The sequence below is a fragment of the Kryptolebias marmoratus genome, linkage group LG22, assembly GCF_001649575.2.
Source record: "Kryptolebias marmoratus isolate JLee-2015 linkage group LG22, ASM164957v2, whole genome shotgun sequence".
Lineage (NCBI taxonomy): Eukaryota > Metazoa > Chordata > Actinopteri > Cyprinodontiformes > Rivulidae > Kryptolebias > Kryptolebias marmoratus.
Genome location: NC_051451.1, coordinates 15,237,150 through 15,251,151, shown reverse-complemented (window position 1 = coordinate 15,251,151; position 14,002 = coordinate 15,237,150). Strand labels below are relative to the sequence as shown.

The window sequence follows — 14,002 nt, the reverse complement described above, 5'->3', positions numbered from 1 at the left end:
TATACCAGTTTCTTCTGCTCTTTAAAACGGTGGTTGTGTAAGAACACAAATAAATAGAATTTATAGTTTTTTAAGTAATAAAAAACATGTATCTGACCCATCATAACATGGATATTGCAAAAGAAGAACAATACACATTCAATCTAGAAAAATAAATAAATACATTTCTGTAACTGTGACAGAATCAATAAATTTAGTTCCCCTTTAATTAAAAGTACCATCAACGGCAAAATGACCTTACAAAGAACGTATATATACTTACAAATGTATTCTGATTTTTGCAGCTTGAGGCTATAATCGTTGACATTCAGTAGGTTGTTCATACCTCCAGTAATTGGTCTCCATACTCCAACCCTGCTTGGTGGGCGATGCTGCCTCCGGTAACTTTAGAGACGAATATTCCTCCGTTCTCCCCGCCGACAATGGAGATGCCCAGAGGCTCTGCACCTTTGTGCACAATGACATTGCGTGGTTCCTCCAAGTATGGTCTAGAAAGAATGAGAAATACGCAATAATAAGTAACATCACAGAAAACCAGCTCCAGAATACCACACAAGAAATGGAGACGGTAAAAGGTGACGTGACTATCACTGTGGGGCTTAATTTTTTTTTTTTTTTCTACAGCTCAGGGAATCACTATCCAGGCAGATGCTAGAATTGCTGCTCATCTGGTTAAAATAATAAAGAATGTCAACAAAAAAACCTATGCTGTCTTTCAAAGAATGTTTGAACTTCTGTAAACGTGTTGGCGGTGGCTTATTTTTTGTGCGTGTCACAATACGCCTGGCTTACAGAGGAAAAAAATGTAAGGTTTTGAGTACAGTACACAAACAGCACAGGAGGAAAAGAAAAACTGCTTCACATGATGCAGATTTGCATGAACTTGGTGCGTCTTCATAACAAGGTAGTTTTGGACATGCCTTTCATATTCATTAAGGCGGGTAAGAGGAAATGGATTACAGACTGGGGTAAAGAGTGGGGGTGTACAGACAAGACCATGACCCAGAAGCTGAAGGTTGAATAATACATTGCATAACATAGAGAGTGCAGACTAAAGGGTGACATGCATACTGATGATATATGGGCAGATCATGCACCGAGATTCAAGTGGGTCTTCCAGCATGGAGGGAGCAATGTGCAGGCACATAAATACCACTGAACCTTTGAAGTTAACCAAGTGTAGCTAATCGCGGTTTGCGTGTCTTGAGGCGAATATCACACTGCTGCATGCAAAGAAATCGCTGCAAATTAAACAACTATCTTGGGGGTAGGTAATAAAACATCACAAAAACCTCTTTTTGCATTCCAGAGTACTCTGCTTCTCCAGAGGATTCATGTATCTACCATCTCATCTGCACTAAAACATGTGAATGGTGTGAACTTGGGGGGGGGGGTAAGGAGGGGGGAGAGTTGTGGCATTCCTCAGTTTTGTAGCACTGTGAGGGAGGACAAACCTGAGGCTCCTGAGAGAGGAGAACCTCGGCCTTGCAGCCAGAGGAATCCTTAGAAAAGAGCGATTACGATAAAGAGATCTGGAAGTGGAGAGGTTGCAAAGATGTGGGAGGAAGATAAAGAGAAGAATGGGGGACAGATATCATACAGAGACAGTAAGAGTGGAAAAAGCTCGAGTCCTGTTGTTAATAAAAACATGGACAGAAATGTAGGACAAATGGATGAAATACAACAAACTGGCAAATCTCTGCTTATTTGGGAACAGAAAGAAGCTACAACAAAATTAGTGAGTGTTAATAATATTGTCTGTGAGGAATTGCATAGCTGTTTATTATAAACTTGTTGCCGAGCAACGCCTTGCAAAAGAGCCAGGGATCATCCTTTAGAGCCGATGTACGCCATAATGTATCAGATCTGAAATACAACCCATAACTGTACTTCACCAACAACAACATTTGTACAATCATTTCCTTCAGATTGTTATACTAAAACAAATGACAGAACCCAACACTAACAGGTTGTCTGAAAGCTACCCCATTTGCCAGAGACTTTAAAAGTATTTAAAAATATCATCAGGTAAATACAACATGTAATACAGAGAAGCACCACAGAGAAATAGTGTGAACATGTGGTTCAACTGGTGCTAAATTACCCTTAAAAATGCTTTGCCTTCGATCTTACCTGTCCTTCCTGCGCTCCCCTATCTGAACGGGACTGACTGAGATCCGAGGCAAGGTGGAAACGGAGCTTTGTGATTGGGTGCTGGCAAATGAGGAAGTCTCCAGATTGAGTGGTGACAGTGGAGGCGTGATGAGGCTGGGACTGCTACACTCTGAGTGCGAGAGGGAGCCTGGATTTAAGGAAGGATGAGCAGAAAGGGACAGAAATATGACACAATCGCAGTAGCAGTAGTAGATTTGGTTTAATGTAATGTCAGCAACACTGGCTATATCATGGCAACAAATGCAATAAATAAATATAGCTTTTTAAAAACAAGAAATTAAAATATTAAAAAATAAAAATTTACATATCATTACATACAGATTTTTGAATCAATATTTGATAAAAATTCTAAAACTTAATGTGGTGAAATATTAATAAAAACATTTTCCATACCGTTTTGACAGTAAACCGCATGGAAAAAAATACTGTATTGTGTATAAAATTTGTTTTTAAATATCACACAAAATATTTTCTCATTACAATGTAATCTGAGTACAACTGAAACTTTATTTTCTTTTCCGACCTGGTGGTTTTATGTGTTCCACATACACGGCTAGCCTTACAATTAAATTTATCTAGGACTTTCCTATCTATAAACCAGGTCTTGTTTTCAGTTTCTATTTCATCAAATGGACAAAGTGGCATTGAAGGCTCGGCGGTTCCATCTATGGAAGTTTAAGTTATTGTAAAGCAAGTAATCCTGAACAAGTTACATTTCATTTCGATCACATACATGATATTTGGGCCAATGAGATGCTATTACCTCCACCAAGGAGGTCATGTTCTCAGTAGTGTTGCTTGGTTGTCTGTTAGCAATATTACTTAAAAACAAAAAGGAAATGTTGGAGTTGTCACAAAAAACAAGTGATTAAATGTCAGTGGTGATCCCAATCACGATACAAATCCTACAATTTTTTACTGACCCTCTACAAGTGTTCCTAATTGTCACGTGTTTCAAGGTGTGAACAGATGTGAAACTGCGTGGGGAGGAGACTCAAGGCTGCTCTCTAGGTGCAGGTGGATGAAACCCAAAACCACCTCTTTTGTGCAGTGCTGGTTTCTCCAGTTTAACAGATGGCTTTCTTCACTCTTCTCAAGAATAAATGACTATGTATAGGGAACACACCTTATCCTTGAGATGTACATTGACACCTGAGGAACAAGTTCTTCTGTTGTGCAGTGTAATTGTTATTTTTTATTTTAGTTTTACATCTGGGCTTGAAAATGTGTCATTTCTTCCAGGATATATAGCTGAATTGACCCACTTAAAGTCCCACTTTAAGTATTCATAATTTGAAGAACCTTTCCTTTTCTCTCTCCTCTATCTTCGTGGGGAAATTGTCAGCCTGATGATGTAGATTTCTCATGAAAGCCAGTTTGTGTTCAGAAGGTGGCGTGAGTCAAAGTGCAGCTATTGGCCAGTGTAAACAGATTTCTGGTATACCTCAGTTTTAAGACCATCCTTTTTGTACAGTCAAAAATAACGCTGATTTCTTCCCCTCTATTTAAGTAACTTTGTAACTTTAGTTTTGAAAAGATATGTATAAACTAAATTTACTTAACTATTTTAGTTAACCTGATATTGTTATCAACACAACTAGTATTATTCTAATTCTTGAGTTTGAATTTTGACCTGAGTAATCCACATATCTGAATTAGTAGCATGGGGGTTGCTCCTTTCTTCATGTGGTGATTGGACACAAAAGGTGACACTTAAATATCCATTTCATTTGTATGTCACTGGGAAAAGGCCTTTCAGGCAAAAGGTCTTCAGGAACTAAAAATAAAAACCAGTTGCTTTCTAGGATCCAACTATGTTCAATATCATATAAAGCACTGACTGTTGAAAAACCAGAGCAAAGAAATCTGTGTGGATCTGCTCATTTGGTTAGTCCAGTTGTTTAGTTTTAGTTTTGACTGTGAACACATTACCTCTGTCCGAACCCAGCATGGAGCGAGGGTAACGGGGAGTGGAGGGGATTTTGATCCTCTCTGCACGATACTGAACGTTGCTGGAAGAACCTGGACAGAGATGAGATCCAGGAGTTAATTCTTTGACACGATGCTCCAAAACACAAAGCGACATGGGAGTCTTTGAGCCACCTTATGCTCATGTGTGCGTGCATGTGAGACTGACCGAGCCGTGCGCTGGAGGGCAGTGAGTTTGTACCGTGTGATGCTCTGCTGCTGCGCGACGATGAGGATTCTGAGTAGTCATTCGTTCGCTTTTGCTGACTCAGATCCAGGCTCAGACGACCCTGGTGTTGGGGGCTGCACAGACAGACAATGAGGTTATAACTGTGCATACAACACTCATACTACTAAGTGAATTTTTACTCTTAAGAGCTATTTATATTGGTGGGCTGAGCTAAATCACAGCAGCACAATATTAAAGCACAGTTGTAAACTTAATTAGAGATTTGGCCTTTGGGAAACATAGTAGTTCAGAATTAGTGGTTGTTTTAATTGGCCCATCAGGAACAGAAAATAAAAAAGCCTTAATGTGAAACATCAATGGCAATTTGCAAAATTTGAACCAATGAGTTGATTAAAATACAAATGTATTCAGTTCTGCAATATTTTTAAGAAGTAAGACATTTTTCTTTTTCCATCGTTAACATTTTTCTGTGTTAGTGATGCAATTATGTTTCTGAGATGGCAACGGAAAAGGTTTTCAGTGTTATCTGTCACTTTTATTAAGTTTTAGTGTGCAATTGACTTTTTGTTTCATATAAGTTCAGTCACAGTTTGGTAACAATATCCTCAAATGAACGATAGGATATATTATAATAATATCAAGCCATCTCATGAAAAGATGAAAGAGTAGTGGACTGAGGACAGAACCATGTGGAACCCAAGTGAATGTCTTTACTCCTGCTCATTAAAAACTACCCACTGAAGCATAAAGGTTGTTTGAAATGGTAGCTCCGAAAGACGAATAAAAAATTATGATAACTTAAAAAAAGGGATAACCTAGTATGGGTGTGCTGGTGACATATCTGAGATGCTACAGATGGACAGTTGCTGGTATGAACACGGTGACTGCGCACGGTATACACTGGATTCCTCATCACCGCTGTAACTGCGGGGCAAGGAGACAGTCCGCGGTGGGCTGAATCTGGCGTAACGCAGACAAACATCCGTGTTAGAAAAACAGATCATGCTGAGAAGTTTCAGGCTAGTAAAAATCTGAAGAGCTCACTTGGAGGTAGGCTGCCGTTGTAGACGGTGGGGACAAAGCCGACACTGTGTCTTTGAGAGCGGCTGGGGGAGGAGCGCAGCATGTCCCTGGGCTCTGGTGAATGCTCATCGTTGGAGTAGCTCTGAGAAGAACCACAGACAACAGAGAAAATAGCTTCACTATTTTTTTTAGTAGATACTTTATAAGGGGGGGGGGTAAAATGAAATATTTATCTCTACTAGATTCCCCTAGGTGTTTCAATGCCCAGTGAAGTAGCTGAACAGGTTGTCAGAAAACCAGGTTCTGACTCAACTCCTGAACTGAGCAGTTGTACTGGTGCTGTAACATCAATCACTCTGACACACTGGCCAAGAGTCAAATCCCGACGGCTTAACTCTGACAGGCAATACATTCTATTACAAAATGGTTACTTTGGCTAACAGAATCATTTTTAAAAGTCCTCTTCTAATTTCTTTTTGTCAGAGGGAACTTTGATTATAAACTACCTTTAACTAATAGAAGAAGCAAGCACAAGAACATTTTAAATGATGAAAATTCAGTGTAGTCTCTTTTTTTCTGTGGTAACTTAACTCACCTGGAAGGAGGGAAGAGTGATGGTCTGGGGGGTCATCTTACGCCGGAGTGCGGGAGCAGATTTAGGGCGGGGTCTCTTCACCTCTGGCTCCTCCCCTCTGGTACGACCGATGTCCTCGTCACATGATTTTCTGGAGGTCAGGACCTTTCCTTCCAGGAAATAGTGATTTCCGTTCCTGTCTCGCTCGCGCTCACTCCTCTCTCTGCTCTCTCCCGCTGCCGTGGCGACAGCAGACTCCCCTTTGCCTTCGGAGGTGATCGTGCAGTCTGAAGTTGAGCTGCTTTGATGTTTGTGTTTGAATTTAAAGGAGTCGCTGCGAGTGGGAGGCGTTGGGGGGGTTGGGGTGGGGGTGGAAGAGGAGGAGAGAGACTCCGTCTTTGAAGGCTGTGGGGAGTGAGAAGCTGCAGCGTTGGCTACTGCTGCAATCTGATTGGCTGCCATGTACTCCATCTTCAAGGAAGGCGTTTCAGGGCGTTTGAAAGTGTCTGGGTCAAAAATTGACTTTCTCTGCTTGGGTGATTTATAGATAGAGAGCGGGGTGACTGCTGTGACTGGGCTGGCACCGTCTGGGGCAACCAACATACTCCCTACCATCATTTTGGGCCACGTGCCTCCGCTGTGCTTTTTCTCCTGGGTTGTTTCAGCACTGATGCAGTCTGAGGGTGAAACAGGCTCAAAAGGCAAAGAGGAAGGCCCCTTTACGTATGAACAGCACTCTTGGAAAGCACTGGGCCCATAGCGGCCGGTCCCTAAGTCGGTCAGTGGTCGAAGGCTAGTGGCATGAAGGGAACCTGTGGAGAACGGCTTGCTCATGTCACCGTACATCTCATCGGATTCACCTCGGACCTTCCTCCTCTCCCCAGAGATACTGCTCGTGCTGGCGCTTCCAACGTCAGGACAGAAGATGTCCGTCTGTGTCGAGCTGTTGTGTTTGAGGTTGCGGCTGTTCCTAGAGTGGATCTCGGACAAGTGAATGCGCCCGTTGGACTTCTCTGATGAGTCACGCAGACTCTCAAAGATGTTCTGGCCTGATGTGCTGTGAGGGAAAAACTTTGTGGAGAAAAGACGTACAGCTTTAAGTTTTATAATGATAGATCAGAAAACTTTGTAAAAATGCACTGAATAAACCACTATGTGGGGCACACAGGACAGGCTCACCTTCATCAGAGAAAGGCTAAGAGAGTCCCTGCAGCTCCTCAACAGAGCCTCACACTCTGTCACAGACTTGTTATCAAGAGCAATTCCGTTTATCTGCACAGAGACAAAAGAAATAAGGATAAGCCATTCAACACAACAGCAGTGACAAGAGATGCTTTTGATGTGCTTCTGGCATGCATGAGATGAGCCGAGCACAGAGATCCACGTCTACAAACACACTCAGGTGTGAGAGTACCGGTACCTTGAGATGTCACACATCGGCACAACATAAAGGCCGTCACATTTCAGCCTGAAGTACTCTCACACTGAAATCCAACTCTTTTCATCATGAAAGGCTCAACTTAAGAAATCTATTTTAAAGAGTTTTTAAAGAGGAAAGTGGATATTAATGCTAAGATTTTACAGAAACGAATGATAACTTTCTACTTCGACCTTAAAAAAGAAACACTTGCATGTGAGCAGTAGAAATTGTTTCTGTTCCTCTGTGGTGTGTCTTGCATATTTATGTTTTATTTAAACACTTAACAATTTAGCGTTTAGGAAGTAAATATTTACTCCATTGGATGTTTTTTTGCTTTTATTGAGGTCATAAATCAGTCACAATCACCATGAATTACAAAAAAATATTTAAAAAATACTTTTAGTGTCAAAGTGAAACTACATTTCTACAGAGTTTACCAATTAAACATAAATATTTGATGTAAAATAAGTAACTAACTGCATAAATATTTACCCCATTTGAAAAGACTGTCCTAATTCAACTCAGAGAAAAGATTATTGAAAATTACAAGTCAGGGGATGGATACAAAAGGACTTCCAAGGCCATAAACATCCCCAGGAGTTCTGGTAAATCCATCATCAAGAAATGGGAGGTATATGGAACAAATGTAAATCTACCAAAAGCAGGTCGCCCTCACAAACTGAGTGACCGGGCCAGAAGGAGAACAGTGAGAGAGGCCACCAGGACACCTGTGAGCACTCTGAAGGAGTTAAAGCTTCAGCAAGTGAGATGGAAGAGGCTGTAAATATAACAACTGTTGGCCTGGTTCTTCACCAGTCTGAGCTTTATTGGAGAGGGGCAAAGAGAAAACCGCTGTTAAAGAAAACTCAGATTAAATCTTGACAGGAGTCTCTAAACAATCTATACAAACTCTAGTCGAGATTTAATCTGAGCTTTCTTCAGCAGTGTGTTTTTTTTGTTTGCCACTATCTGATAAAGAATTCTTTTAAGATATTTCTGAGATTTCTCTTTCAGGTTTACTGCAGCTACACCTTCACAGACAGATCCACCTAGCCCTCTACAGCAGCACTATACAGACACTAAATCACACCGAATCTAACCTTGTCTGGGTTTCCAGTTAGGCTGCTTAAACGGATCAATGTGTGGATTAAAAAAGGTAAGGGAACCTGCGCTAACTGCAAATTGCAAGATTTGGATTGGAAAACAGAAGGGTTGGGGATGACTCACCGCAATCAGTCGGTCTCCAACTGTGAGAGAACCCTCCCTGGCTGCAGGACTTCCCTGGACGATGGCAGTGACAAACACCCCGCTTTCCAAACCAATACCACTGTCTGAGACACGAAGGCGAATATTAAGTTATAGAGAGGAAAGCAACACACAGGAAAACAAATCAAGGTGAACATTTCAACCCTGACAGACCTTTATGTCCCATAAGGTTGATGTGGACAGGAGTAACCAGCCGTCCTCCCAGAGATTTCCTTCTTCGTACCACCATGTTAATCAAGCCTCCTCCGTTAAGGACAGCCTTCACCACCTGCTTTCTGTCCTTATTGGTCAAGTCGATGTCATTAATCTTCAACAACCAATCATTTACTCTGGAAGCAAAAAAGAAGTTACAATAAGGGATTTGATGGACATATAAACCTCGTCCCAGAAAAATACATACTAATTAGTTTATTCAGGCAGTTCATACCTTAACCTTCCATCTGCTACACTTCCTTTATCCACTCTCGTAACAAATATTCCACAATCTCCTGGTAAATACGGATCATTTACCCCTTCAGCAATATCGAACCCCAGTGCCTTCAAATCCATGTCATCCTATGAGGACAGTAATAAAGTCAACTCAGTCTGAAAAATTTTCTTTTCATTTAATTATTTTTGTCCAATGAACTCTTCTGGCCTTTTTTAAACAAAACACATCAGCCCGCTACTCTGAGTCGAGTTCTTACCCTGTCCTTCTCAAACTCCACCACCTCTGTCTCCCACTCCAGGGAGTCTGTGTCGATGGCAGAGTCATGAGAGCTGTGAGCCATCAGCTGACAGAACCGGGCCTCCTTCTCGAGCTGGTTCTCCATCTTTTCCCTAAACAAAAAAAAGAACAAAGTTAAAAGGTCACTCACACACATTTAGTTTTATGTTTTTCAAACAAATTTAAACAGTACGTATCATTATGACCATAAAAAACATTTATCTTCCTGTTTTAAGGGCTGGAGAATAAACCCTATATTTAAATCAAAAGACAATACAAAGTTTATTGCACACAATGTCACTTTGCTGGTAAAATAAAGACTGTCCTGAGGCCAGTCAACAGGGTTGCTTTGACTTTCAACACCCAAAAGGTACAGTGTTCTTTAAGGAGGACAGAGGAAAAAAAATAAAGCCACTGCACGATGAACAATCTGCACACAGAAGTTATATTAAACTTCAAGAATAAAAAGACTAGTTTGAATAGGACACAAGCCAAGCCTCATTAAACCAAGTGGTTAAAGTTGGGTAATACTAACCTACAGGTAAACAGACTAGTGTTTAAACTCCAGGCCTGAAAGCAAACACCAACCCTCCATGCACAGATTCGACTCAAAAATAGGTGTCATACACACTTTTACCAGCAGATGGCGCTTTTACACCCAGTATAAAAACATTAATGCAGAGAATTAGAGACAGTGAGAGATAAAATTTTTTTATATGTGCTCAAAACACTAATGCTTTCCGGGATTAAACTTTAATCTGGGTAAATGGAAGCACTGCCAAAAAAAACATCCAAGCTCCATAATAACTGAGCATGAGAGCCGAGTGCAGCACAGGGTGAATGGTATGCTGCAAAGGAGTGTATTCAGGGGGATTTTTTTTGCCCATTTGGTAAAAAAAAATTTAAATCACAGTAGAGACTGACTTTAGTTCTTTGAGCTCTCGCAGTGTGTCGTTCTTCTGTTTCCTCATATCATCCAAGTTACGCAGGGCGTCAGCCAGATCGCTGACTGCCCGGTCCCTTTCTCTCCGCAAGTTATCACACAGAGTCCTGGGAAAGGACAGAAAACAGATGGTGAGGAAATGTGGAAATTAAAAAGTGCGAAATACATGGAAATGAAAGCCTGTGGTACGCCACCGGGTGTACTATTCAGCTCTATCACTTTTTCGTTTAAAAAAATAAATAAAAAAAAACTGGCTGACCTTATGCTCTCCCTCTCAGCCACTATCTTGTCCCTCTCTTGGAAGGCCCAGTCCCTTCGACATTTGGCCACCTCTGCCTCCTGAGTGGCCTCCTTCAGCTCCTGTGACATGGCCTCATACTGCTTCCTCAGCACCTCGATCTCCTTATTGGCTCGTTCCATGTCCAGGGTAGCAGAGTCTTGTTTCTAAGGACATTAATTGAATATGAATTAAAACAAACAGACACTTTTGCCTTTTCATTTGTGCTAATATAATATTCTAATCATGCTCTACAGTTAATAGAGTTTTTGCATAGGGGAAAAAATAATAAATTACTGAAACAACCATGAAAGTCAAAGTGTGAGAAAAAGAGTTAAGGTCCGTGACGCAAAGTGTAAAACAGTAGCAACAAAAGGTAAACTTGGACTTCTGCTTTTCCTTTTAATTCAACTGAGAGCTGGCCTTCATTAAGTCCAATTCTCTTGTCTGTAAATCATCTCTGGCATAAGAATTAATAAGCTGCTATCCCGACTCATAAATCCCTGCAGCTCAATGAAGTTACCATCCAGAGTGATGAATTAGGATGACGAGTTATTTTCATGGGGAAACAGTGCAGTAATAATGTTTCTGAATGCCTACATGCTTTCCTATTTTCTGAATGACTAGTGGTAACCTACGTCTGTAAAACCATATGAGGAGTCATTTTTATCTACAGATGAAAATCAATCATTAAGATATCTCAAGTTCTCAAAATGATCCCATCATTGGCTGTTGGAACACTCCACTTGTGTGATTTTCTCTTAGCACAAGATATACGGGTTTCCAAATACGCTCGGTAAGTGCCTAGCAAACCTGGTAAGGAATGTGATTCATAAGCTGTGACAGAAATAATGAACGAGGTACGCAAAATAGTAGACCATAAAGATATCGACAGATGCTTTTAGTGATGTTATGGGAGAGCAGTGCATCATTACTTGTCTGGCCTGATAGTATTCTCGGAGCAGCTGATCCCTCTGAATGATGGCCTCCGTCCTCTCCTTCCGGGCCACGTCCCTCTCCTCCCGGACCATCTCGATGTCTTTGCAGGCCTGGCTCAGCTCCTTCTGGGCCTCTGCTTTGTCCTTCACTTCGTGGCAGTACTTCTCCAGGAGCTCGTTCCTCTCACAGATGGCCCGGTCACGGTCCACCAGCGACGAGTTCAGCTCCTGTCCCGTAACAAAACGTGACAATTAAAACAGGGGCCAACTTAACACTGAGTCGATTATGGGATTTGAAAAATATTATGGGGGAGTATTTCTGTGTAGGGCATCAGGTAGAAAAATATTTAATCCACATCTGCTTCAACTGATGAGCAGACAAACAAACAGGTGGTTAAAATAATTGGATAAAAAAGGTTAAGATCTATAGGTTTGAAGGATACGGTTTAAGTGCAAGACTTCTGTTTCACATTTTAAAATAGAGTTTTGAATAATAGATTACAGAATTAAGTAGTCTGCACATTTAAAGGTAAATGTACTCTGTAAACAACCACTGCCCAAAAACCTCCCCGGATATTAAAGTGAAGGTGTGTGTATTCCGACCAGTCTGAAGTCTGATACCTGTCTGAGTGCCTCCAGCTCTTCACTGGCCACGACCCTTTCTGATGAAGTGTTCTTCAGTCGGGCTTCAGCTGCCTCCAGCTCCGTCTGCAGCTTATCGAGCTCCTTGATCACCTGGTCCCTCTCGCTCATGATGAGGCGGTACTCGTTGAACACAGAGTCCCTCTCCTCTTTGTACTTCTCGCAGTCCTTGGCCGCCTTCAGCTGCAGGTTCTTGTAGCGCGTCACCTCGGACTGCAGCCGCTCCATCTCTCTCTGCAGCTCCTTGTTCTGAGCAGAGGACTTGTTCAGCTCCTGCTGCACTGAATCAAACCTGAGAGAGGGGAGGCTAGCAGTGAGCTTCCAAGGGCCAAAATCTATCAGATGCTCAGAAAAAATGAACCCCTTGATGAATATTGTCTGTCCACAATTTATGGTATAAGCTGGTATTGTGTTGTTTCATTTAATCATTTCAGTTTCTTGAATCAGCTTAAACCCAGATATTACTAGCCACACCATCCCCATGTGGCCTTTATTTTGTCTGTGTGCTTCTGCTCTCACCTCCTCATTGAAGTGGAGTACTGCTGCTGGTAGTGCATGGCTGAGTCTCGCTGTTTGAGCAATGCATCCATTTGCTTCTGCAGCCTCCGGTTCTCTTCCTCTGCCTGCTCCAGGCGACTCAGGTCAGTGTTGTGGCTGGCCACCTTCTCGCTGTAGCGTTTGCTCAGGGCATCGTAGTCCTTCTTTACACCCTCCAGCTTGTCCATAGTTGTTTCGTACAGCTTATTCAACACCTCAGATGAGCCCTTTTCTCTCATTACCTGATGAGGACAACAAAAGTCACAGGATATTGAGCTTTTAGTAGTGTTCAAACTTGCATTAGCCTACATTTGCTGTACCCCATCTTAGCAGCAGATGGTGATAATGTGCAGATAATGTGTTGTTGTTTTTTTTTTTACAATGCAAGGAAATCTAGTGTCAGCTTTAACTATGGCTTTTATAATTTGAAGTACACTTCTTGACCTGCAGTAATGCTCTTAAATAAAACCTAATGACCTGCATATGAAATAATCTGTTTATGTACAGCATTTATCCTTCAAACTCTATTATTCATTCTCAATGAGAATCCATTTCTCCTGCTCATCTTGCTGATACAGTCTTCCCGATTCCTCAAGAGAGCCGCTGTGACCCGAGGCTTGGACTGACCTCAGCTATATCACATATTGTGCTTATATACTGACTTTGTAGCTACATGGTTTGGGTCAATGTGCCCTTTGCCAAAGTCGAGCCCTTTTCTTTTGTGCTTGCCCTTTTCAGAAATGCACTGTCTGCATCTCCCTCCGCTTTGCTGCCCTGTGCTTAAAACTACAGCAAAGTCCCCATGGGTGCTGTGTGAGACAAAACCTTGCTGTAACACAACACCAGTCATAATCTCCTTGTGCTGTTTAGAACAAAGTTTTCACAGCACAGAACATGAAAGGTAATCTTTTTGACATTGTTTGAGGTGAAAACTCTAGCAAAATATTAAAAAAGACCTATATAAAGTGGTTCTTTTTTATGTTATGTCAGTGATTATATAATTAATATACAGCGGCAGGAAGTACTTATACATCCATTCTGTGAGTGCTGTGTACCTGCTGTTGCTGCTGTCGAAGGTCAGCTAGCTCCGTTTGGTCTTGACTATGCAGTCGTTTGAGCTCCTCGCAAATCTGTTTTAGGTGGTTGTGTTCTCGAACAAGCTGGCCATTGTCCCTCCTGAGTGTTTCCATCTCCTCCTTCAGCTGAGTCTGGTCGCCCAGTACGCGGCTGTGCAGCATGCTAGGAGGAGAGGTCACACGTGAAAATGCAAAGTTACAGCTTGCGTGCAAATATATACCAGATCCAGCAGCGAGAGCAGCATTTCCCCACCCTGACTGTTCTCA

At 41.8% G+C, this 14,002-nt stretch overlaps 1 protein-coding gene across 4 annotated transcripts in view; it reads right to left on the bottom strand.

The window, feature by feature from the left end:
- dlg5a (discs, large homolog 5a (Drosophila)) overlaps positions 1-14,002 on the bottom strand; it is a 34,522-nt gene that overhangs the window by 5,852 nt on the left and 14,668 nt on the right. The window contains exons 5-22 of one of the 4 annotated variants that reach the window (XM_017430771.3): positions 13,715-13,898; positions 12,642-12,901; positions 12,102-12,414; positions 11,478-11,708; positions 10,525-10,709; positions 10,247-10,372; positions 9,303-9,435; positions 9,044-9,171; positions 8,770-8,945; positions 8,578-8,681; positions 7,110-7,202; positions 5,952-7,001; positions 5,378-5,498; positions 5,149-5,293; positions 4,313-4,446; positions 4,108-4,197; positions 2,134-2,302; positions 326-488 (exon numbers count right to left, since the gene is read on the bottom strand). In XM_017430771.3, the coding sequence (XP_017286260.1) occupies positions 326-488; positions 2,134-2,302; positions 4,108-4,197; positions 4,313-4,446; positions 5,149-5,293; positions 5,378-5,498; positions 5,952-7,001; positions 7,110-7,202; positions 8,578-8,681; positions 8,770-8,945; positions 9,044-9,171; positions 9,303-9,435; positions 10,247-10,372; positions 10,525-10,709; positions 11,478-11,708; positions 12,102-12,414; positions 12,642-12,901; positions 13,715-13,898 (3,805 nt within the window). The remainder of the gene's footprint in view (positions 1-325; positions 489-2,133; positions 2,303-4,107; positions 4,198-4,312; positions 4,447-5,148; positions 5,294-5,377; positions 5,499-5,951; positions 7,002-7,109; positions 7,203-8,577; positions 8,682-8,769; positions 8,946-9,043; positions 9,172-9,302; positions 9,436-10,246; positions 10,373-10,524; positions 10,710-11,477; positions 11,709-12,101; positions 12,415-12,641; positions 12,902-13,714; positions 13,899-14,002) is intronic. The other 3 variants (XM_037973498.1, XM_037973499.1, XM_037973500.1) reach the window with 3 other exon arrangements.